Genomic DNA, 26130 nt, shown 5'->3' with positions numbered 1-26130 from the left:
AATCCAAACCTTATCATTTACAAAACAAACACCCACACATCAATGGGAGATATCATAAAGCACAAATGAAGTTTACATACCACCAAAAAAACATTAAGACTTGTATGTCATGGATCATGACAACCACATCCATTTATTTAACATTCACACATCTTTCTCAATCTACAACCGTCAAATCAAATAATGTAAATTAACAAAAATTGTGTGAATAGCACTATCCTATATCTTGTTTACTTAACCTCGACAATAATCTTTCCATTCGCGTGTCCATCTACACACCTAGCCCAAGCATCTTCAGCCTTGCTAAGAGGGTGCGTCGAGTCAATCACTGTCTTGAGCTTTCCTTCCTTCACCAACTTAACAAGACACTCCAAGTTCTCCGCCTTGGCGTTCATAAGCAGTGGCACCAGCTGCTTCTTCGAGAATGTCAGTTTCTTCAGAGCAAAAGTAGCAAAAGCACTTGGACCAGGAGTGATGTCTATGACCTTCCCGTTGGCGCTCAAATTAGGCTCAAAAGTTGACCAGGGGATGCCGGTTGTGCAGCGGACCACAGCATCATATTTCCGACCAGATGGGCTAGTCAGAGCTGCTTCTTCTGGGGTCTTGTAGTCAAGAACCTCATCTGCCCCTAAGTGGCTGTAACATGCGTGTTACCGAGCTTTGCTAGTTGGACTGCATACTGACCCACGCCCCCAGAGGCAGCAGTAATCAATATGTTCTTTTGCTGGCCGCTTCCGTCCAGCTTGACCCCAGCAGCTTGCGTGAGACTTTGGTGAGCTGTAATGCCAGCAACAGGTGAGCCTGCACCTTCAACTGCTGATACTTCAGGTGGCCTGGCTACTGTTCAGTTCTCACTAGCTGTAGCGTACTCAGCCAATCCACCTCCATTCTATCCATATGTAAGATGACAACGAAAATTGAGGCACAAATATAATCAATGAGTTCTAAATGGGAAACGTCTTATATGCACAATTAGCTCTTCAAGACAAAAGATTTTTCAGTGTGATTGGTACATGGGATAATATATCATGTGTCATTATACAAATGATGTGATATGTGTGTTAAAAAGTTAATAACTTAAAAAATAACATTTCTCACAATTTGTATTAAAACACGTGATGTATCACTTGTATTTGCGTCACAATAAAAAATTTCTCCTTCAAGACGCGAAAAAGGAATCAAAGGAATCAGATGAACACTCACGGCATGGATCAGAAATGCCACAACTTTGTCCCCCGGTTTGAACTTTTGCACTCCTTGTCCAACCTCTACAACCTCTCCAGCCAGATCCGTAGCTGTTAATATCATTAGACAATGTTAACGACAAAAACCTACCAATCTAAAAACTCAAAGACATTGATAACTTAACACCAAACAACTCGCCTTTCAATGTAGAAATATCAGAAAAATCATTAAAAAGTCGACAGAAAAATCTCCCAAGATTATGAGAAATTTTTTGTTGTGACAGGAATACAGATGGCATACTACGTATTTTTATGTAAATGGTAAGAAATTTTATTTTTTAAATTATTAACTTTTTAACACACATATTCCACCATTTATATAACGACACGTAGTGTACCATTTCGTATGCTTATCACATTGAAAAATCTCTCTATAATTACAAATATGATAAAGTGTAACTGAGAAGTTTCATTGAAAACACGAAATGATCTGTAAACCATTATGCTTACTTTACAATATCCACTTTTTAAAAAGCGTCTCTTCGGCACGCCTAGTTTTAAAATGATGGAGTAACCAATCACACCCAGTACCTTGTACCTTGCTTGTACAACAATTGGCATGTTGCAGCTTATAACACCAGCTGAATGTTGTCAAAGTACCTCAAACGTTAAGTAGCGCGGTGCAGGAAACATATCGAAAAGCGAGTAGACTACACACATTAGTGGACTTACCAAACACTAATGACAAGCACTGCACTGCAATGTTAAGTGCACAAACACGTCGTAAACGGAGGCGGAACAACTAGAAAGCAGGTTCTTTCGGTGAAAAGGGGCCCAAACAAACTTCCACAAATCCATGACTGGTAAGGCTTGTTGGAGTTTGAGATCCACTTATCCCACATTGGTCAACAATATTTTTTCACTGGCCTTTATATAGGCTTATTCATTTTTCTTAGTAATTAGAACTTGGACCATTTGGAAATGGATTGAAGGCTTGAGCCTTATGGTTGTTTGGATTAGATTTGATGATTATACTATAATATTTATATTAATTAATATTAATTAATCAAGACAAGGGCCTTGGGACTAGGGCTCTTGGGGCAAAGGAATTAAAACTAATCTGATCAATTAGTTTTAATTTCGAATTAAGTTTTTAATTAAATTAATTAAAAACGTTTTGATTAATAGACACAACTCTTTAGAAAGAGTTGTATCTTTTTGGAAAGAGCTGTAAAGCTTCAGATACATCCAAAAGGTGTTTGAAGAGGTATGAAAGATCCTATATAACTAGAGTCCTCATTTCCATCAATTATTATCTTTTTCTTCTCCTTTGTCTTCCGTACAAAATTTCCAGAGAGTAAATACACAAAACAATTCGCTAGAGTTCTATAATCCAATCCGGATTGTAGAATGGGCCTTGGGGCCAAGGAATTAAAATTAATATGATCAATTAGTTTTAATTTCGAATTAAGTTTTTAATTAAATTAATTAAAAACGTTTTGATTAATAGACACAACTCTTTGGAAAGAGTTGTATCTTTTTGGAAAGAGCTATATAGCTTCAGATACATCCAAAAGGTGTTTGAAGAGGTATGAAAGAGCCTATATAACTGGAGTCCTCATTTCCATCAATTATTCTCTTTTTCTTCTCCTTTGTCTTTTGTACAAAATTTCCAGAGAGTAAACACACAAAGCAATTCGCTAGAGTTCTATAATCCAGTACGTGTTGTAGAATGGGTCTTGAGGCACTTGGGGCCAAGGATTTAAAATTTAATCTGATCAATTAGTTTTCATTTCGAATTAAGTTTTTAATTAAATTAATTAAAAACGTTTTGATTAATAGACACAACTCTTTGGAAAGAGTTGTATCTTTTTTGAAAGAGCTGTATAACTTCAGATACATCCAAAAGGTGTTTGAAGAGGTATGAAAGAGCATATATAACTGGAGTCCTCATTTCCATCAACTATTATCTTTTTCTTCTCCTTTGTCTTCCATACAAAATTTCCAGAGAGTAAACACACAAAACAATTCGCTAGAGTTCTATAATCCAGTACGGGTTGTAGAATGGGCCTTAGGGCACTTGGGCCCAAGGAATTAAAATTAATCTGATCAATTAGTTTTAATTTCGAATTAAGTTTTTAATTAAATTAATTAAAAACATTTTGATTAATAGACACAACTCTTTGGAAAGAGTTGTATCTTTTTGGAAAGAGCTGTATAGCTTCAGATACATCCAAAAGGTGTTTGAAGAGGTATGAAAGAACCTATATAACTGGAGTCCTCATTTCCATCAATTATTATCTTTTTCTTCTCCTTTGTCTTCCGTACAAAATTTCCAGAGAGTAAACACACAAAGCAATTCGCTACAGTTCTATAATCCAGTGCGGGTTGTAGAATGGGTCTTGGGGCACTTGGGGCCAAGGATTTAAAATTAATCTGATCAATTAGTTTTAATTTCGAATTAAGTTTTTAATTAAATTAATTAAAAACGTTTTGATTAATAGACACAACTCTTTGGAAAGAGTTGTATCTTTTTGGAAAGAGCTGTATCTTTTTGGAAAGAGTTGTATCTTTTTGGAAAGAGCTGTATAGCTTCAAATACATCCAAAAGGTGTTTAAAGAGGTATGAAAGAGCCTATATAACTGGAGTCCTCATTTCCATCAATTATTATCTTTTTCTTCTCCTCTTTCTTCCGTACAAAATTTCCAGAGAGTAAACACACAAAGCAATTCGCTAGAGTTCTATAATCCAGTGCGGGTTGTAGAATGGACCTTGGGGCACTTGGGGCCAAGGAATTAAAATTAATCTGATCAATTAGTTTTAATTTCGAATTAAGTTTTTAATTAAATTAATTAAAAATGTTTTGATTAATAGACACAACTCTTTGGAAAGAGTTGTATCTTTTTGGAAAGAGTTGTATAGCTTCAAATACATCCAAAAGGTTTTTGAAAATGTATGAAAGTGCCTATATAACTGGAGTCCTCATTTCCATCAATTATTATCTTTTTCTTCTCCTTTGTCTTCCGTACAAAATTTCTAGAGAGTAAACACACAAAGCAATTCGTTAGAGTTCTATAATCCAGTGCGGGTTGTAGAATGGGCTTAGGGCGCTTGGGGCCAAGGAATTAAAATTAATCTGATCAATTAGTTTTAATTTCGAATTAAGTTTTTAATTAAATTAATTAAAAACGTTTTGATTAATAGACATAACTCTTTGGAAAGAGTTGTATCTTTTTGGAAAGAGCTGTATAACTTCAGATACATCCAAAAGGTATTTGAAGAGGTATAAAAGAGCCTATATAACTGGAGTCCTCATTTCCATCAATTATTATCTTTTTCTTTTCCTTTATCTTCCGTACAAAATTTTCAGAGAGTAAACACACAAAACAATTCGCTAGAGTTCTATAATCCAGTGCGGGTTGTAGAATGGGTCTTGGGGCACTTGGGGCCAAGGATTTAAAATTAATCTGATCAATTAGTTTTAATTGCGAATTAAGTTTTTAATTAAATTAATTAAAAACGTTTTGATTAATAGACACAACTCTTTGGAAAGAGTTGTATCTTTTTGGAAAGAGCGGTATCTTTTTGGAAATAGTTGTATCTTTTTGGAAAGAGCTGTATAGCTTCAAATACATCCAAAAGGTGTTTAAAGAGGTATGAAAGAGCCTATATAACTGGAGTCCTCATTTCCATCAATTATTATCTTTTTCTTCTCCTCTTTCTTCCGTACAAAATTTCCAGAGAATAAACACACAAAGCAATTCGCTAGAGTTCTATAATCCAGTGCGGGTTGTAGAATGGACCTTGGGGCACTTGGGGCCAAGGAATTAAAATTAATCTGATCAATTAGTTTTAATTTCGAATTAAGTTTTTAATTAAATTAATTAAAAACGTTTTGATTAATAGACACAACTCTTTGGAAAGAGTTGTATCTTTTTGGAAAGAGTTGTATAGCTTCAAATACATCCAAAAGGTTTTTGAAAATGTATGAAAGTGCCTATATAACTGGAGTCCTCATTTCCATCAATTATTATCTTTTTCTTCTCCTTTGTCTTCCGTACAAAATTTCTAGAGAGTAAACACACAAAGCAATTCGTTAAAGTTCTATAATCCAGTGCGGGTTGTAGAATGGGCTTAGGGCGCTTGGGGCCAAGGATTTAAAATTAATCTGATCAATTAGTTTTAATTTCGAATTAAGTTTTTAATTAAATTAATTAAAAACGTTTTGATTAATAGACATAACTCTTTGGAAAGAGTTGTATCTTTTTGGAAAGAGCTGTATAACTTCAGATACATCCAAAAGGTATTTGAAGAGGTATAAAAGAGCCTATATAACTGGAGTCCTCATTTCCATCAATTATTATCTTTTTCTTTTCCTTTATCTTCCGTACAAAATTTCCAGAGAGTAAACACACAAAACAATTCGCTAGAGTTCTATAATCCAGTGCGGGTTGTAGAATGGGTCTTGGGGCACTTGGGGCCAAGGAATTAAAATTAATCTGATCAATTAGTTTTAATTTCGAATTAAGTTTTTAATTAAATTAATTAAAAACGTTTTGATTAATAGACACAACTCTTTGGAAAGAGTTGTATCTTTTTGGAAAGAGCTATATAGCTTCAGATACATCCAAAAGGTGTTTGAAAATGTATAAAAGTGCCTATATAACTGGAGTCCTCATTTCCATCAATTATTATCTTTTTCTTCTCCTTTGTCTTCCGTACAAAATTTCCAGAGAGTAAACACACAAAGCAATTCGCTACAGTTCTATAATCCAGTGCGGGTTGTAGAATGGGCCTTGGGGCACTTGGGGCCAAGGAATTAAAATTAATCTGATTAATTAGTTTTAATTTCGAATTAAGTTTTTAATTAAATTAATTAAAAACGTTTTGATTAATAGACACAACTCTTTGGAAAGAGTTGTATCTTTTTGGAAAGAACTGTATAGCTTCAGATACATCCAAAAGGTGTTTGAAGAGGTATGAAAGAGCATATATAACTGGAGTCCTCATTTCCATCAATTATTATCTTTTTCTTCTCCTTTGTCTTCTGTAAAAAATTTCCAGAAAGTAAACACACAAAACAATTCGCTAGAGTTCTATAATCCAGTGCGGGTTGTAGAATGGACCTTGGGGCACTTGGGGCCAAGGAATTGAAATTAATCTGATCAATTAGTTTTAATTTCGAATTAAGTTTTTAATTAAATTAATTAAAAACGTTTTGATTAATAGACACAACTCTTTGGAAATAGTTGTATCTTTTTTGAAAGAGCTGTATAGCTTCAGATACATCCAAAAGGTGTTTGAAGATGTATAAAAGAGCTTATATAACTGGAGTCCTCATTTCCATCAATTATTATCTTTTCTTCTCCTTTATCTTCCGTACAAAATTTCCAGAGAGTAAACACACAAAGCAATTCGCTAGAGTTCTATAATCCAGTGCGGGTTGTAAAATGGGTCTTGGGGCACTTGGGGCCAAGGAATTAAAATTAATTTGATCAATTAGTTTTAATTTCGAATTAAGTTTTTAATTAAATTAATTAAAAACGTTTTGCTTAATAGACACAACTCTTTGGAAATAGTTGTATCTTTTTGGAAAGAACTGTATAGCTTCAGGTACATTCAAAAGGTGTTTGAAGAGGTATGAAAGAGCCTATATAACTGGAGTCCTCATTTCCATCAATTATTATCTTTTTCTTCTCCTTTGTCTTCTGTACAAAATTTCCAGAAAGTAAACACACAAAGCAATTCGCTAGAGTTCTATAATCCAGTGCGGGTTGTAGAATGGGCCTTGGGGGACTTGGGGCCAAGGAATTAAAATTAATCTGATCAATTAGTTTTAATTTCGAATTAAGTTTTTAATTAAATTAATTAAAAACGTTTTGATTAATAGACACAACTCTTTGGAAAGAGTTGTATCTTTTTGGAAAGAGCTGTATAGCTTCAGATACATCCAAAAGGTGTTTGAAGAGGTATGAAAGAGCCTATATAACTGGAGTCCTCATTTCCATCAATTATTATCTTTTTCTTCTCCTTTGTCTTCCGTACAAAATTTCCAGAGAGTAAACACACAAAGCAATTCGCTAGAGCTCTATAATCCAGTGCGGGTTGTAGAATGGGCCTTGGGGCACTTGGGGCCAAAGAATTAAAATTAATCTGATCAATTAGTTTTAATTTCGAATTAAGTTTTTAATTAAATTAATTAAAAACGTTTTGATTAATAGACACAACTCTTTGGAAAGAGTTGTATCGTTTTGGAAAGAGCTGTATAGCTTCAGATACATCCAAAAAGTGTTTGAAGAGGTATGAAAGAGCCTATATAACTGGAGTCCTCATTTCCATCAATTATTATCTTTTTCTTCTCCTTTGTCTTCTGTACAAAATTTACAGAGAGTAAACACACAAAGCAATTCGCTAAAGTTCTATAATCCAGTGCGGGTTGTAGAATGGGCCTTGGGGCACTTGGGGCCAAGGAATTAAAATTAATCTGATCAATTAGTTTTAATTTCGAATTAAGTTTTTAATTAAATTAATTAAAAACGTTTTGATTAATAGACACAACTCTTTGGAAAGAGTTGTATCTTTTTGGAAAGAGTTGTATAGCTTCAAATACATCCAAAAGGTTTTTGAAAATGTATGAAAGTGCCTATATAACTGGAGTCCTCATTTCCATCAATTATTATCTTTTTCTTCTCCTTTGTCTTCCGTACAAAATTTCTAGAGAGTAAACACACAAAGCAATTCGTTAGAGTTCTATAATCCAGTGCGGGTTGTAGAATGGGCTTAGGGCGCTTGGGGCCAAGGAATTAAAATTAATCTGATCAATTAGTTTTAATTTCGAATTAAGTTTTTAATTAAATTAATTAAAAACGTTTTGATTAATAGACACAACTCTTTGGAAAGAGTTGTATCTTTTTGGAAGTAGCCGTATAGCTTCAGATACATCCAAAAGGTGTTTGAAGAGGTATGAAAGAGCCTATAAAACTGGAGTCCTCATTTCCATCAATTATTATCTTTTTCTTGTCCTTTGTCTTCCGTACAAAATTTCCAGAGAGTAAACACACAAAGTAATTCGCTAGAGTTCTATAATCCAGTGCGGGTTGTAGAATTAGGTAGTTGTATCCTGGTCGAGCAGACGTTGTAGAACCACAAGCACGCGAGTGGAACGGAAATACTGTTCGAAGGACATAGCGTTTGTGCTAGCCTCTACCTTCAATTCATTCAAGTTAGTATCATATTAATTTTTTGTAATTATTGTGTTATTGCATTCTATATTGCAACTATTTGTGAATAATAAAGTATAAGTATTTTGATTCTGTATTTCTGTTATTTTATTGTTTATAAATTGTTCTCCAACAAGGCCAACGAAATCATCTTCCAAAATACTATCGAATCTACTCGAAGGCTCACGAAGAGGATGATCGATCATTCTAAAAAGAAAGGCCTTGTTTTGTGTCAAGCATTGGACTGTAAGAGATCACACACTTGACTCTATGAATGTTGAATGAAAAATTGGATGCCGGCTTTTGAATGTTGTCTAAGTTAAAGGTAGATGATTGTTTTGTCATAGAGGATTAAGTTATCCTTTCTATCCCCACAGAAATGGTGAGATTAAGTCTCCTCCATGACTAATCCTCCTTTTAACTTCAACAGTTCAACTTAGACAACACTTAATTTTTCATTGACGTACATTGAATCCAGTAAGTTGTCCATTACAACCCAATCCTAGACATCAAAAGAAGGCCAAAGTTCCCACCAATACGGTCAACTTAATCTGACTTTATAACAACAAACAGAGCATTTAAAATTTATTAATTTTTTTAGGTGCTATGAATTGGACTGTCAAATATCTTTTTACTCGGTATATCACAGGCACAGAGTTACTGCTGGGAAATTCTTGTAAGAAAAAGTAACTCACAAGCACAGATTGATTGTAACTTGTAACAAAAAGTATGTGGTGAAATTCTTGCAAGCAAAAACATCAGAATTATTTACCAGGTGTGTGAGGAATTTTTCGGGGTTATAAGGGCCGAAACATGCCTTTCTGAATTTTCCAATCACCTGGGTTTTATAGCACCTGCGTGCAGTTTCAACAAAACCTCTCCTTTCTTCGGAGAGGGAGTCGGAACCTCCGCATGCTGCAAAAAAACAAATTAACATGAATAAAATACACATAAATTCCACAAGCAGGTTCTTTAGATATAAGTTCTTGAAACTCTTATTTTTCAAACAAAACCCCATCTATTTTTAAACATTCAAATTCAACCCAAATTTCAAATAGACTGCTATGTCGACAAATGTATAACCAACTATTACAACACCTTTATAACTTATGCCACAAAATCCTAATTTGGTTAATAAATGTTATTATTCATCCTAATTATGATGAGCAATTAAATCCATGTGGATATTTTACATCTCTTGTATCATAAATATTAGTAACATATATAATTTAATGGATCAGGATCCTCTCTTGAGCTTCCTGAGCAAATCACACGGCCCTTTGGATTAAAATCCAACGGCTACAATTATTATAACTTTTAGAAGAGTCCCTTGTTTGTAGCCGTTGGATTTTGATCCAACGGCCCGTGTGATTTGCTCAAGAAGCTCAGCCTCCTAAGCTCATGAGAGGATCCTGATGCTAATGTAATTTACCATATTAAAAAAATAGACATATCTCGTAGGAAAAAAAAAAGGGAGTTTTAACGAAAAACTCGCAGTACTATTCACTTTAACGAAAAACTACATTTTTACACAAAAAAGTCAAACCTGATATTATTCACTTTATCCTTTATTTTGTCCTTATCGTTAAAACTTAAAGTTTTTTAGACATTTACATTAGTTTTTCTAAAAAAAATTGTTTGAATCATGAAATTACCTCCCTATAAATTAATTTACCTACTTATAAAATATTTATACTAATTTACATACCTTTAAATTAATTTACCTATTCCAATAAAAATTAGTGATATAGATAATGTTTCAATGTTGTAGGTTTGTGCTTGTAGGCAATTAAATAAACTTGTAATCTAATGCGCATAAATCATGTAGGTAAATTAGACTATTTTGGAAGTAAATTAGACTCTTGAAATTCGGTTTGATGTAACAGGTTTTGTAGGTAAAAATTGCACGGAACATATAGCTTTTGTTTTGGGCATTAGGGATTGGAGTATATTTGCAAGAGCTGAAGCTGTTTTAGGTTTATTGTTGTGTTGGTTGGTGAATTAACTTGTATATTTAATGCACAAAATCATGAAATTAGTAATTAATTTTCAATCGACACCTTATAACAAGTAACTGATCCAAAATTTTGAAAGTTAATACATTACAATGAATGGCATGAAATATTTTGTAAAATAAATATAATTAATTAAATGGATATAACAAGTAACTGATCCAAAAATCCAATCCAAGTTTTAATAGGGTAGTTTAGGCATTCGGAAAATACACAATTTGAAAGGTCAAACTTAATTAAAGAATTTACTTAGTTGGAGCATAGTGCATGAGCTTTAATCAAGATAACAAAAGGGAATAGGTTTTAGTTAAAGAAAATATATTTTCAAAGAGTAATGTCAAATTTACAAAATAATAAAAGGAGAAATGTAGGAGATGAAGAAAGAAAATAGAGAACCTTTTAAAGCAAAAGTTCCTCCTCCATCTCCATAGCTGTCGTACTAAACCACTTGCATAAGCTTTTGACATCGGAGAATGATTCTCTTCCTTCTTAATCTCTATTTCCTTCATACTTGAACGATTACCATTAAACTATATCAATATTTCATATTAATATTTTTATACAAAAAACAATGTATAAGAAAAGAGAAAGGAAGAGAAAAAAAATAGAAGAAAAGCGAATCTTACTCCTTAACACCATGTTGTCGTACCTTACTAAGTCGGAAGAGACAGACGAGTAGATTCATATTTGTAGAGAGAGACAGAGATAGTGTGACATCCCACATCGCCCAGGGGAGTGATCCTTAAATGTATATTCCCATCCTTACCTAGCACGAGACCTTTTGGGAGCTCACTGGCTTCGGGTTCCGTAGGAACTCCGAAGTTAAGCGAGAAGGGGGTTAGAGCAATCCCATGATGGGTGACCCACTGGGAAGTTGCTCGTGGGTTCCCAAAAACAAAACCGTGAGGGAATGGTAAGCCCAAAGCGGACAATATCGTGCTACGGTAGTGGAGTCGGACCCGGGAAGTGGTCCCACCTGGGCCGGGATGTGACAAATTGGTATCAGAGCCAATCCCTGGCCGGAAATGTGCTGACGAGGACGTCGGGCCCCTAAGGGGGGTGGATTGTGACATCACATATCGCCCAGGGGAGTGATCCTTAAATGTATATTCTCATCCTTACCTAGCACGAGACCTTTTGGGAGCTCACTGGCTTCGGGTTCCGTAGGAACTCCGAAGTTAAGCGAGAAGGGGGCTAGAGCAATCCCATGATGGATGACCCACTGGGAAGTTGCTCGTGAGTTCCCAAAAACAAAACTGTGAGGGAATGGTAAGCCCAAAGCGGACAATATCGTGCTACGGTAGTGGAGTCGGGCCCGGGAAGTGGTCACACCCGGGCCGGGATGTGACAGATAGAGTCGCTTTATTCTTGCCGGATGGATTTTTGACGTATTGTCTACCGCACACACGTGGAGTTACTTTGGTTGCCAAGTGTTGAATTAGGAAAATGCTGGAAATAACCCTCTAATTTTGTTCGGCTTTATTCCATCACAATTTTTAGTGTATATCGTTATATCAAATAAAAATGTAATTTTCACCATTTATTTGTATTATTATGTATATTATCTTCTTAATAGAGATCCGAATCATAAGTGTTGGTATGTTCTACCTTTATTAAGAGCACTTCAACTCTTACAAAGTTCTTTGGGCAATAGGCAATTCAATCCCCAAGTGAATAGTAACTGCGTCCAAGTGCATCTCCATCTTAACTAAATAGCCAGGCCGTTGGTATTAAAATATTATTATCATTAAAATAATAAAAAATTATTTTTAATTTCGGATAGCAATAAAATATTAGTTCAAAATATTTATGAATATTGAAATGTTGTGTAAGATGAAAGAACATGATTAGGTATTTACAGAAAAAAAAATATTTTTTTCTATTGTTAATTAATTTTTAAATTTTGTTTGTATTTTTAACAAATTTTTATAATCTTTTGCATTTTTAATTAGTTTTTCTAACTTTTTTATTGATTTTTTTTTTTTTTTTTTTAAATTGATTGTGGCAGATGTCACGCTCATGTAACCTTGCCTCACATGGCCTAGGGGCTGGGCCAGTTGATTTTGGCATGGTGAGCAACTAGGCTTCCTCGAGCCCAGTGGATTGGAATGGGCTGGAAGAGTTTTAGAGGGAGGGGATTTAATCCACTATCTCATAGGGAATTTGAAAGGGTGGAATTGTTCTAAGAGATGGTACAAATAGATGGTAAGTGTAGTGCTCACAAGTATGTGTACTATTTTGGGATGCCTTAATTATATTTACGACCAAGAGCAGTATTATATTGACTAGAATTATCGAAATACCGTAGCATGATTATACAATCATACTTATGTTACTGCTCATCATACATGCTTACACTAACGTTTGTTCACCTGAGGCCAGAGCCAGTCTTTACGTGTATGTTCACATCGAATTGAATTCACTTACGTTGGATCTATTGTAGGTGAAGTAACATGTCCTAGATTGCTATGGGCAATTAGGACTCGTATGTGATGCATATAAGGCCAATTTGCACGTGATTGTAGTACTAGAGCTTAAATCGGTATTACATCCAATCTTATTTATGTCAGAATATCTCTGCATAAACTTGTGTGTTAGCATATGTTGATCAGTACCGGATGTTATATGTTTTATATGCGAAGTATTGTGAATTATTGCATTCTTGGGGTATTACTATTTATGGTAAGTGTTTTCATACTATGCGTAGTATGATATTTGTAAACTATACTTGTTTTACGGCAAAGGTTAATATGTCTTCAAAAAGGTTTTACAAAGTTTTATTTTTAGGCCCACTCACTCCTATTTTTCGCCCCTCCAGGATTTAGTAGCAAAGTTTTTGTATCGACAAGGATTCTTGGCAAATGTTGATATTGGAGATTACTTTCGATGGTATAATTCTTATTTTATTTTTACTGTGTATTTTACTTATGCTCTGACATCACGTGTGAAATGGATTCAATTCCACGTACACGCGCACTCTTGCATTTAGTCACTTCTAGGTTTAAATTTACTCACATTTTCCACGTCAATACACTTTTTATTCGTTACCTTCCTGATATCGGCCAACATAGCTCGATTAGAGTCCAGGTGGACATTCCTGGTCGGGGTGTGTCAAAAATAAGTTTGTTCTCATTTATTTTGTATAAATAAATAAATAAATAATGAAAATTCAATTTTTAATTTAAAATGTACCCATTCATGTTATTTTCCAATTTTTTATTGAATGTACCCATTCTTAAATATATCAAATTGTTATATGTAAAGTATACCATTTGTTTAGATGTAAAATAAATCCATTTTACGTAAAATTCATTAAAAAAAAAAATTCTAACCCATTTTTTAAATTATATGGGTACATTTCTCTGGTTGATTTAAGAATGTATACATGTCAAGTTTATTCGAATAAATTTACTAATATAATTAAGTCTAATTTATATTATTATTTTTTTGGTTTTGTGAATGTACCCATTTTTCTGGTTTGACGAATCTTCCAAACGGTTTATGGCACAATAATGTTTTGGTTAATTTATAAATATGCCATGTCGATATATATATATATATATATATATATATATATATATATATATATAAGGGAAGAGATTTTCATTTTATTATAAAAATAGAGATCAGTTGTGGGATCTACACCACGTCGAACCTTAACAATTTGAAACATTTATTTTTCAAGTTGCACCTCATAGATTATCCTTACAAAATATTAGCCAAATCAGAAATATTTAAAACATCTAATTGGGTTAAAAAAAATTAACGAATATTTTGTTATATAAAAACCAATGAAATTTTATCTTAATAATTAAATAAACAAATGATTTCGGATTGAATTGAATTTTTGCAAAAATAATCTATGAATTGAAAATTACAAAATAAACAATTTGAATTGTTGAAGTTTGATGTAGATTGTAGTTCACACCTAAGTTTTATTTAAATTCTCATTAATAAAATAATGACCAACATGGAAATATGTGCTTTATTAATGTCAAGGCTTTAATAAAAAGCTAAAAACTAATAAGTTTTTTTTTTTTGAACAAATGATACTACCTATATTAAATAAATGAGAAGTTAACTAAGTTTTATACTGAGTTAGCTAATATAATGTAGTTCAAATTCGTTTTTAACGAGAATTGAACTTAAAAAACCTCTGATTTACAAGTGAAGAATAACCAATAAACTTTTAGTAAAAAAATTTAGTAGCTAGAAACTGTATTCAAAGTCTTGTTTTTTTTATTTTTAGTCTTTATTAATTTAACAATTGAGATTTGTTCTTTACTATTTTCATTAATTTTCTTTAGTTTTTTATAATTAAAAATTAAAAAGTAATCGAGGACAATAAAGCGCGTAACCAATGAATAAGCCGCGGGACCACCTGGACCACCATCCTTCCCCACCACCACAACAAAGCATTTTCTATTTCTCATTTTTAATTATATTAACGAAACCCAATAAAAACTTTATACTAACGAACCGATAAAATCATTAGAGCAAATAATTTATAATATTTCGGATTTTAATAACAATTTTTGCTTGGTTTCTTCTGCCTTTGCTTCTTATGCGGAATCCTTCTCCCTCTCATGGCTTCACAAGCAATCCAAATTTTCTCTCTCTCTCTCAAGTTTCCTCTCCTCTCAAACGAAATTTTCTCTCTGAAAAATTCCCTCTTTGTTTTCCCTGGAAAACTGTTTGTGCATTGTTGATCTGTTTACCTTCCTAATTGTTTCTCTGGTTATCTCAATTATTAGCTTCAATTGTAAATTTGTAAGTTCATCCTTCAATTTTTCTTGTATTATGTTGAGCACTTTTATGAATTTTTGGATTGTTTTTAGCTGTCTGCAACTTGAAATACACGAGGTTTTCATTTTTGGGCTCTGTTTGGTTCTTAAGAAAATCAGAAAAAGCAAAAGAAAGAAAATTTAATTCTGGGTTTCTAGTTTTTGTTAGTTTTGGTACCAATATATAGTCTAACCATGGTTGAATTGGTGGAGTTGATTGTTGGGTTTTAATCAAATAGTACAAATTATATGGTGATATTGTAAAGTTTGAATCTTTTTAGTGTATTTGGATTGCTTGTCTAGTTTGAGTTTGTTGTTTCATGTTTAGGATTTGAATTGATGGGATGGGATATGGATTTAATAGATTTGTTGTGTACGAAAATTTCGTTGTTTGATCTTTTGAACAAGGTATAGGATGGGGAAGGGCTACAAAATTTTGGCTTGTGGAGTTCATTGTAACATTGAAATAACGAAAGGAAAAGGCTTTGATCTTGCGATTCTAACGAATTTAGTATTATTGTAGGGCTCAATGTTTTAACTTGGGAAACCAAAATGTTGTATGTTTTTTTATTCGGGTTCTGTTTTTCTTTCTGTGTCTTTTTTTTTGTGTTGGCCAAGAAGGCAAACAGTGATTTGTAGGCTTGTAGCTATTAAAAGACATGATCTTTGTTTGATGTTGAATGGTTGGGTTTGTTAATTTGACTTCTGACTTTGCCATCTACTGCAGCTCAATTGCCCCGGTTTTTGATACGAGGCTATAAGTTAGTGGGTGTAAAGAAAATGGATTAGCCGAGTTTAATGCTTGGTCCCTGGAGTTCACGTGGAGGGTTGCAAAATGTTGATAAACTTCTTCCCGACTGTTAACCGCTCCTCCAATGACAAGTGGATGCTTGATGAAGCCAAATGCTGGATGCTAGACTTAAGCACTATACAATGCCTACAAGCCAGTGATCAAAACCGTGTTGTCAGCGAAGACACCTCTTTTTGGAGATTGTTTAAATTCCACTGAACGATTGTTGGACTGTTACTGTTCACACATAAAAAATGGAAAGGTTATTTGCTTTCTAATGCTTTGAATTGTTTAAAACCAATAGTTTTTCATTTTTTTTTAATTCTTATATTTTTTTTTTTTGTTTACTTGAATTCTTTTCCCAGATATAAAATTTTGGAAGAGCTTGGTGATGGCACTTGTGGTTGTGTATATAAGGCTCGTGATTTGAGAACAAAGGAGATTGTATGGTTCTCCTTACTAAAGAAATGATTACTTCTCCTAAGATTTGTTTGATCTTGACCTGTGAATTTATTTGTTTTTGCAATTAACCCCTGTGAACTTTTGGTGATATGCTTTTGATTTTATCAATCTTGTGGTTTATACAAATATTGAGGGAGAATACGGACTCAATATTAATTGTTGCCCTCAATATTAATTGTTGTCTCTAGTATTGTAACATGAATGAATTAGTTAAGAGTATAGAGTAGGCATTTATACGAAAACGATATCCTTCCTGGTATTACTTAACCTTTCTGACCTCAGGTTGCTGTCAAGAAGATGAAGAGGAAGTTCTATTTCTGGGAGGAATACTGGAGGTTACGAGAGATTAAGGTATGTCCCACAGTAACTTTAACAGTTCAATATTGTTGTGCCATACGCATCAATATGAGCTTTTACATTTTGCATATTGCTAAATGAAATAGATAATGCTATCTGGTTGTTTCCATTGATTCAAGTCAAAATCTTTTTTCCCAGGTACTTCGTAAACTAAATCATCCCAATATCATAAAGTTAAAGGAGGTTGTCAGGGAAAACAATGAGGTGTTCCTCATTTTTGAATATATGGTGAGGGACCTTTTGCCTTCTCATTTAGTTTTGTTTACGTTATAACTTATATATCATATAAAATGATATCATCCTCTTAATTTGAAAGTTAATCTCATTATGTAAGATGTGTTTGATTCCAAATTTCATGTTTCCAGAACTATAATTTGTACCAAATAATGAAAGAACAAAGAAGACCCTTTTCAGAGGATGAGATTCGTAGCTTTATGTCTCAACTGCTGCATGGACTTAGTCACCTTCATAAAAGTGGATATTTTCACCGAGATCTAAAGCCAGGTAAATTATGTTTGGCAACATTGTGTTTTCTTGCATCTCTATATTTTTGTTAAGAAATTAATCGAACATGATTTTCCCTTGAAGAGAATTTGCTGGTGACAAATGACGTTCTTAAAATTGCTGATTTTGGCTTGGCTCGAGAAGTATCATCGATGCCTCCTTACACTGAATATGTTTCCACACGCTGGTGAGTTAGTCATCTTCAGTCATCTTATCTTGTTTTTCGCATTTGTGAATGTATGGTTTTCTGGAGAGGGGGGTTAATGTCGAGTCGTGTTATCTTATTGTGTGCATAAATGTCTTTGTATGCACTCTGATCTTTTACATTTTACGGTGCTTGTTTGGCATCCTAGGTATCGAGCACCAGAAGTCTTGTTGCAGTCCAAACTATACACTCCTGCAGTTGGTAAGCATGGTCTTTATTACTTCTTCATTGAACAGCTCCTCGCCCAGAAGTTCTGTAATTTCTGTGTTGAAAAAGTTTCAACTGAGGTTTATACTGGTTTTGTATATCTATGATTAGGCTGCATGAGATTTTTCTATATCAAGCTTTAGATCAATTATCTCTTTGTGCTTCTTTGAGTGGCGATTAACAAATGAAAACATATGCAGACATGTGGGCAGCTGGCGCAATCCTAGCTGAGCTTTTCACTTCATCCCCTATTTTCCCTGGTGAAAGGTGATTATATCATTCTATATTTATTGTTTGTGGTCTTGGTGAGAAAAATGTGCATAAAAATGATTCTTTTGCAGTTACCTCTACGTAGTCCATTTATTTTACCTGTCGTACCGCACAAAAAAAAATAAGTGCACTATAGATGTGTGCTAAGTTTTCCTTCTTTAATATGAAGATATGTTGGAGAACTTCTTTACATCTTACAAATCTATTTTCTTCAATGGACAGTGAGATAGATCAATTCTTCAAGATCTGCTGTGTGCTTGGTACACCAGACTTGACTGTCTTTCCTGAAGGGACAAATGCCTCTCGATTATATAGCTTTATCAATTATGAAAAGGTAAGCTTTTGCATCGATCTGTTTACTATCAATTCATAATGCTTGGCTTTCACTCACTATTTCATTCTTTTTAATAGATCTTGCCTGCTAACCTCTGCGATATCATTCCAAATGCAAGTCCAGAAGCAATTGATTTGATCTCGGTAAGAGTTGTTTATACAGTTCTCTTTCATCAGTAATTCCTGACAATATTTGTTAAATGCTTTAATATCTTGATTTCTTGATTGTCGGCAGCAACTATGTTCATGGGATTCCTCGAGGAGGCCAACCGCCGATGAATCATTACAACATCCTTTTTTCCAGGTAAGATGTGTTCTCAAGTTTTCTTCTCTTCTTCGCTGTTGTTCTATTTTGCTATGTTATAAATTTGATCAGCTTACTAACATAAGATGGATAGGTGGGCTGGATTCCTCGTTCACTTCCTGATTCACTTGACCTGAAGCTGAGTAACATGGGTAAGGTTCCGTTTTCCCATTCTTTCATGCGTACCTACCTCCCTTATTAGTATCCTTTAGTTTTTTTCTTTTTTTTTTTTATCTTCATTTTCATGTATGATTTTTCTCCATTATTTCACAGGGGCAAAGCCAACACTCGAGTTGAAATTATCGGACTTTGGTGCTGAGCCTGAGGACTGCTTTCTTGGCTTGACGTTGGCTGTGAAACCCAGTGTTCCAGACTTCGGTAATTATGTTTATTCCTGTGGAGTTAGTTTGTAAGGCATGGATAGGGATGGCAATGGGAAAAATAAAACAAACTTTTGGACAAAATTTTTGTTTTATTGCAATGTTTGCAATGTGTCTTGTGTGCCTTGCATGCTTGGGCTCATTCCTAAGTGTAGTAGCTTATGTTTTAGCTTTTTTCTCATCCAGTTAGGTTCAGGGTGGCGTTCTTGGTCCATAACCTAATTTACTTCCACTTCTGCTTTAGCACTAGTCGACCACTCAAAGTTTAAGACAGGCCTTGTGTATTAGGAATTGCTAATAGCAAGTCTGGATGGACTGTTGAAGTGAAAGTATTTCAACCTCCCCATGCTTCCGCTTCATTTACTTAGTACATTCTTTTGTCTCCCATGCATCATTATTTAGACATCAGGATATGGAATTTCAAGTTTAAATGGTGTCATTTCTGTTTGACTGGAGATAATTCCCTTTTTCTCCTTTTTATTTTGTAGCTGGAGTATTGATTATTCCACGGAGTTCAGCTGAATCATAAGTTAATATTTCAAGGATCTATCTTTAATTTTTTGAGCAAATTCAAGGATCTATCTGAGCAGTCATATTTTATGGGAAATTTTTAGACTTTCCCTCCTTTTTGTAAATTCTTTATATTTTGGTTTCACCTCATATTTATATCTTTTCTGGAGGGCTATATTCATCTCACTGTGTATTGTAATTGTTCCCTGCAGATGTGGTCCATGATGTATCTAATCATATGAAAGACGTGAGTGCACGGGCTTCTTTTGGGAATGTTTTTGTGGAATCTTGTAGCATTAGAACCCAAATGCTACTTAATTTACCATTGTTTTGAATTATGTTTGTTTCATTTTGCAGGATGCATTATGCTCTGGTTTGGAAGATCGTCCTGGACGATCTGGTAATTCTTTGGATCTTTCTTTAATATCATCGTTTCAGATTAGAAGGCTTGCCTTAATTAGGGAGAGAAATGTGGATTAAGACAAGAAAAAACTATTTGCCTTCTCTTCTTAGCTTCTTTTTTCTTGAAACTGATGTGTCGTTGCAACTGTTCTCCAGTATTTTGGTCTCTGATGCCCCCCGACCAACGTGGAATTTGTGCCCCAGTAGAGCCTTCCTTTTCTTTGTCATTCAGGTCAGTTCGCATGCCCGTATAGTAATATTGTTTATGTGCTCATTGTGTAAACGGTCTACGTGGTGATAACGTACACAATTTTGTTTCCCTTCTGCTTTAATAATATGGCTTGTTGACCATCTCTCTTATGGGGATATTGATATGATGGTACTTCCAATACACCAAGAAGCTGTAGATAATGTTATAGTTGTCTTGAGGTTGACTTTTCGCAGAACTGAGTTTTATCCATATTGTTCTGGACTAACATGCTGTCTGTTATTCCCCATGCCTTTCTTGCAGTTCAATTCAACATCCATCCGTCAGAGTTCCACAATCGGCTGGTTTCTCCATCCCATCCTTGCAGCCGAACATCTTAGATGGTCGATTTTTGACCGTCTCTCCTCCCTTCCCACAAAGCCATTGCCTTTAAGTGAGATGATCTAATAAACTGCTATTGGAATGAAACGCGGGCTTTAATTTATTACACATGTTAATATAGAGTTGCATTGAGCACTGTCATACAGTCTGCCATTGTATCATGAACATGTAGAGTGTATTCAGAATATTCTTACTCGAATTCTTCAATATTGTAAAGCCAATCGACATTGTACCATGACAATTTAGCTTCTGAGATCGAATTACGTTGACAACTTAGCGATCACTTGACTCCTTAATTCGTGCATCATTGAAGCTCAAACAGTGTTACAAATCGACGTTTTTCAACTACTTTTAACGGATGCAACCGCACACTGTTTAATTGACCAAACAAAGTAACTCACTTCTTTCACCGACGAGCGGAGCGAGCGGGCGACTCAAACTTGGGATCTCTTCCTGCACAAGTGTTTTGTTTTAATGCAGGCAGCAGGTGTTGTGGATTTTGGTGGTGCGATTGAGGGGAATGTGGCATGTTTAATTGAAGCGGACAGACGTTCAGATTGCGACAGGGAATGGATAGTGGCAATGGAGATGTTGGAGAGGGAATGACAAAGCAAAACAAGAACAAGACAAAGACAAAGGTGACGCCGCCGAAATTGCTTGGCGTAAACGCTGCAAATGGGCGGCAACCACACGTGCTTTTGTTCGCAAATGCATCGCATCTGAAGGGTAATGGCCGGTTTGGTTCAGTTTGGCTCGATTGTGAGTTCGAGTTTTTGTGAACCGGCCAAAACCAAATTAGATTAACCATTTATACATTATTCCTCTCATTAGCTAGTACTCTTTCGTTAAAATCGAGATGAAACAAAAACATTTACTGTAATTGGTCTGGTCACGATTTTAATACAAGACTGGTACAATTTATATACGTCTACGGCATTTTAGTAGTTTGAGTGAGTGTAATACTTACATATAGAAATCACGCACTTTGAGTTTGATACATATAACTACTATTATACTAGTATGAGTTCAAAATATTGACATCACATTCAAATTTTCCCGCTTAATAGAAGAGTGTGGTTCCAATATGAGTTAAGTATATTAGTATCCACTCACTTTTTTCGACCTATTGACCACCCTTTCCTTCAAACCAACTAACTAGAAGCCGACATAAAGATAGAAAAAGGATCAAGAACAGCTTAAAAACCACAAATGCCAAAACTCTATTAACATGTAGATTATTAGATCAACAATAGTGTTATTCTTACCAATTATTTGTACGAATTTTCTAATAATAAGGATGAGATCTGCATGTGTCTATTGCCACCTGGTCCTTTCCTCTGCCCTTTTTAGGGGATTTGTGAGACTCAAAGAACATTCGGAGAAAGAGGAGAGGAGAGAGAGAACCCTCCTCCTCATAGCACATCGCGTCCAACAATTAGAAGATCTAAAACTATAAAGCCCAAATTACACAAGAACATCCCTTTTTATTTCATGCATACTCTCTTAATTTGCTGTCGTTGAATTGACTTAATTAAAAAAAATCAAAGGATATAAATTAATAAGAGGAGTATGAGAAGTAAAAATAAATGTATGGATAAACACAAATACACTCTCATACAAAAGATAGAGGTAGACGCATTTACATACATATACAGAGAGACGGAGAGAGAGAGAGAGGGACTCAGATAAATCCCTCTTTTCTTTTCTCTCTTTTTTCAATGAGATCTTCATATTCTTCTCCAACAATGTTTGCTTTGTAAAATCCAATTATCTGTGTTTTCTCATCCATTTTGTGAAATTTTCTTTCTTTTTCTCTTCCTGGAAACATAAAATCAAAACCCTTAATCCCAAGTAGACCTGACAATTTTTTACACGACTCGTTAACATGATATGTAAATGAAAAGAAAATAACGGGTTTCGGGTCAACATGATAACTAATTGGGTCTCTATCAGGTCACACGAGAAGAACCTGTTAATAACTGGTCCTTAACAGGTTTACACGTATGTAACACACGAGTAACCCGATTCGACACATTAAGAAAAAGTTAATTTGATGGTTTTATATTTCTAAACTACTAAAAAAACTTACTATATAATACAGTAGCCATGGTGTGACATCCCACATCGCCCAGGGGAGTGATCCTTATTTGTATATTCTCATCCTTACCTAGCACGAGGCCTTTTGGGAGCTCACTGGCTTCGGGTTCCGTAGGAACTCCAAAGTTAAGCGAGAAGGGGGCTAGAGCAATCCCATGATGGGTGACCCACTGGGAAGTTGCTCGTGAGTTCCCAAAAACAAAACCGTTAGGGAATGGTAAGCCCAAAGCGGACAATATTGTGCTAGGTGGTGGAGCGGGCACGGGAAGTGATCCGCCTCGGGTCGGGATGTGACACATGGTGTATATGTATATATTGTATATTAAATATGTATTATTGTATTATTATTCTATATAAAATTAAAAAATTTAAGTTTTATTTATTTTTATAGTATACTATAGGCAAAGAGTGAGATTTAAAAAATTATAAAACAAATTAAAAATAAAAATAGCAAGTAAATAAAAAATACCAAACACATTACAAAATTATAATAATTAATTTACAAGTGCAAAAAATGTGAAAAATATATATATATGCAAACGCTTGTGATAACATTCTCTAGCTTTGAGTTTGGGTATATCGTCGTTTGAATTTTTAAAACCATACAAACCCTCGTGAATAGTTTTTTTTAAAGGAGTTCAAAATAAATAAAATCATGATCATTAATGTACAAGTCTAAAAAATGTGAAAACATATATAAACGTGTAAGGTTCCTCAATTTATTTTGCATATCCATGAACATTTGATATTTTGTAGTAATGTACTAATGTTTTTTTTATTAGGCTCTATTTTTGGAGTATGTAATACTTGAAAGACAAATGTTTTATTTTTATGTTTTGAAGTAATATATATGTGACAATATAATATGCGTATACTAATTTAGTATTATGTTTTTCATTTTTTGTTTGTCAAATTATGTTTTTCATGTTCATTATTTATTGATTTAAAATATATCTTCTTTAATTGGTAACGGGTTGGGTCATATTACTTGATAATATTAACGGGTCAATTTTGGATCGGGTCATATTACCCATTTACTTTAACAGGTGTTATACGACACAACTCGTTAAAATATCAAATATGTCACGAAAGCGACACGAACACAAAAAACACGATACAAATGACAGATCTAATCCCAAGTCTTCAACTTTAATTTTTGCTTGTTTGGTGGGATTTTATTATTTCATTTAATTACATCGGTTTTCACGTAAATTGGGATTGAATTTCTTGAAATTGGTCAATATTGGCAATTGGGTTTTGTTTTGTTTTTTTATTTTTTTTATTTTTTTATTTTTTTATCAAATGATAAATTTGTTAGATTCGATGTTAGATTACAAAGTTGACAGGATTCGAACTCACGTCTTGGTATAAAAGCAACACTTCTAATCAGAACTGTAGTCCCACCCTAATTGTGATTTTTATAGTAATTTAGGGTTATATTTTACAAGAAATTCAAAGTTGTATTTAGAAACTGAGGCTTTGGATTTTGTAACTTCAATTTAAAGCTTTTGATTATGTTGGACGATTATCTATATATTTAGTAGCTCTAATTATAAGTCTGCACGTTGATCTGCTAGTTTTGGAAATTGGGAACTGTAATAAGATTTATGCTGGATTGTGACGGTGCACCGAGAACTTCTTCGAATTCGAGGTTGTCGTCTGTGTTGCATTTGTTGTAATGAATTTTTGGCCTTATAGTCAGGACATGTTCCTGATGTTGGCTTTTGCTGATGAGCAGCTGATCAGTCTCTATTAGATGAGCAAACGACCAAAAATTAATATTTTCAGGTACCAGTTCCTATTCGAGGGTGGAACTTGATAGAGATAGGTTGTGTGACTGAGATTATGCCACTTGTATGAAGATTAGAGAGTCAGTTGGTTAGTTAGGTTGTTAGAAGTATTGCGAAGTGTATAAATACTATTGAATGTACTTGCTTAATTGCTAAGAAATTAATACACTGAAGTTTCCCATTTTTTACTTTTTTCTCTAAAACCTCTCGAGTTCTCTCTCTTTCTCTCTCACACTACATTTCTGAAGGTTAAGATGGTATCAATCAACCATGAAAGCTCCCCTTGATCTTAATCCAAGTCTTCCGCCGTTCTGATTCTTCGATCGATCTTTGTCTTCATTGATCTTCTTGCTTCTTGTTCGTGGTTCTTGATCGAATTCACTTCGTTTGCTCTTTAATCTAGGGTTTTCTTCGTCCCTAAGGCTTTGCAACTGCAATTCCGGTTGTGACTTTGTCTTCGACAATTTGTGCCCTCCAGGTGTTTGGTGCGTGTTCTCAGAGATATTTCTGCCAAATTATAATAGTCTTTCACTCGTAATACAGCAACAATGGTAACTGCTTCTCAATTACAGCTCCTTCAATCACCGATAACTGTTTTGGTTTCATCGATTTCCACATCTGTGAGTGTTAAACTTGATGATTCGAACTATCTAAATTGGCATTTTCAATTGAAATTATTGCTTGAAAGTAATGGAATCCTAGGGTTTGTTGATGGCTCGCATCCCTGTCCTGCTCAATTCATCTCTCAGTCTGGAGAATCTGATGTAAATTCGTCAAATTCATCGTCTTCCTCTGTTAATGATGAGTATTTAGTTCGGATGATGCATGATAAAGCCCTGATGCAATTACTTGCTGCATCTTTAAGTCCTGTGGCAATGTCATGTGCTATGAGGAGTACCAGTTCTAAGGATATTTGGATTCGACTACAAGAACAGTTTTTAACTGTCTCTAAGACCAGCATTTTTCAGATGAAATCGAATCTGCAAACAATCAAAAAGGGCTCTCATTTTATCACTCAGTACTTACAAAAGATAAAGCAAGCTAGAGATGATCTTTCTGCTGCTGGGGTTTACTTTCTTAATGAAGACATTGTTATACTTGCATTAAATGGTTTACAAGCAGAGTACAATACATTTCGGACTGTGATAAGAGGGCGTGAAAATGTCATTTCTTTGAAGGAATTTCGAACACAATTGCTTGCTGAAGAAGCCATTCTTGAGTCCACTGTTAATGCACCGTTTACAGCCATGATTGCCAATACTCCAACTCAGAGAGGGTCTAATCAATCCAGTTTTGTCTCTGGTGGATTCAAGTAGTTTAATGCCAATATGAACAAGGGTAAGGGCAGATTTAATCAACATCCAAGAAGTTTTTCACCTAGACAGTACATGCCTACTCAAACACATGTCATTCAAACTCCAAGTCCTGGTATACTTGGTTAATTTTCAAATTCACAGCAGCATTTTCCTTCTGCCCTACCTGAGAAGCTAAGATGTCAAATCTGTGGGAGATTCAATCACAATACCTGGTTTTGTTTCTACAATGAGAAGGGTCCCAATTATATTGGTGCTGGAGCTAATTCGACTTACTCTCCGATGTCTTCATATTCTTAGCAAGGATATCAATACTCTCCGGTTAATGCCTATCCACAACAAAAGGCTCAATCATAGTTCATTGGACAATAGTCTCAATCACAGGCTCCATTGCATGTCTACCATACTATGGCATC

General features: G+C 34.4%; 2 protein-coding genes and 1 pseudogene across 3 annotated transcripts; 2 read left to right on the top strand and 1 right to left on the bottom strand.

Moving 5' to 3' along the window:
• Positions 1–57: 57 nt before the first annotated feature.
• Positions 58–13486, bottom strand: LOC137724795 (quinone-oxidoreductase homolog, chloroplastic-like; annotated as a pseudogene).
• A 1423-nt stretch (positions 13487–14909) lies between these two features.
• Positions 14910–20749, top strand: LOC137725180 (serine/threonine-protein kinase MHK-like). Of its 2 annotated transcripts, XR_011067472.1 has the most exons (19): positions 14910–15187; positions 15929–16253; positions 16357–16435; positions 16736–16804; positions 16949–17038; positions 17176–17314; positions 17399–17501; positions 17668–17720; positions 17927–17993; positions 18219–18330; positions 18408–18473; positions 18565–18633; positions 18728–18785; positions 18907–19011; positions 19502–19542; positions 19736–19770; positions 19881–19923; positions 20082–20157; positions 20437–20549. XR_011067472.1 is itself a non-coding variant. In XM_068463778.1 (18 exons), the coding sequence occupies exons 2-18, from the start codon at positions 16246–16248 to the stop codon at positions 20564–20566; spliced, it is 1302 nt and encodes a 433-aa protein (XP_068319879.1). In that variant the 5' UTR covers positions 14913–15187; positions 15929–16245; the 3' UTR covers positions 20567–20749. The 2 variants fall into 2 exon arrangements, 1 of the variants encoding a protein (XP_068319879.1); XM_068463778.1 differs by lacking the exon at positions 19502–19542 and having other exon boundaries at positions 14913–15187; positions 20437–20749.
• A 4200-nt stretch (positions 20750–24949) lies between these two features.
• On the top strand, positions 24950–25717 carry LOC137724794 (uncharacterized). Its single transcript, XM_068463487.1, has one exon. It carries the CDS (start codon positions 24950–24952, stop codon positions 25715–25717), a length of 768 nt encoding a protein of 255 aa, XP_068319588.1.
• The last annotated feature ends 413 nt before the right edge of the window (positions 25718–26130 follow it).

Source organism: Pyrus communis, chromosome 2 (genome assembly GCF_963583255.1).
Source record: "Pyrus communis chromosome 2, drPyrComm1.1, whole genome shotgun sequence".
NCBI classification, from domain to species: domain Eukaryota; kingdom Viridiplantae; phylum Streptophyta; class Magnoliopsida; order Rosales; family Rosaceae; genus Pyrus; species Pyrus communis.
The sequence above is the reverse complement of the archived record's forward strand: the minus strand, read 5'-3'. Positions and strand labels throughout refer to the sequence as shown.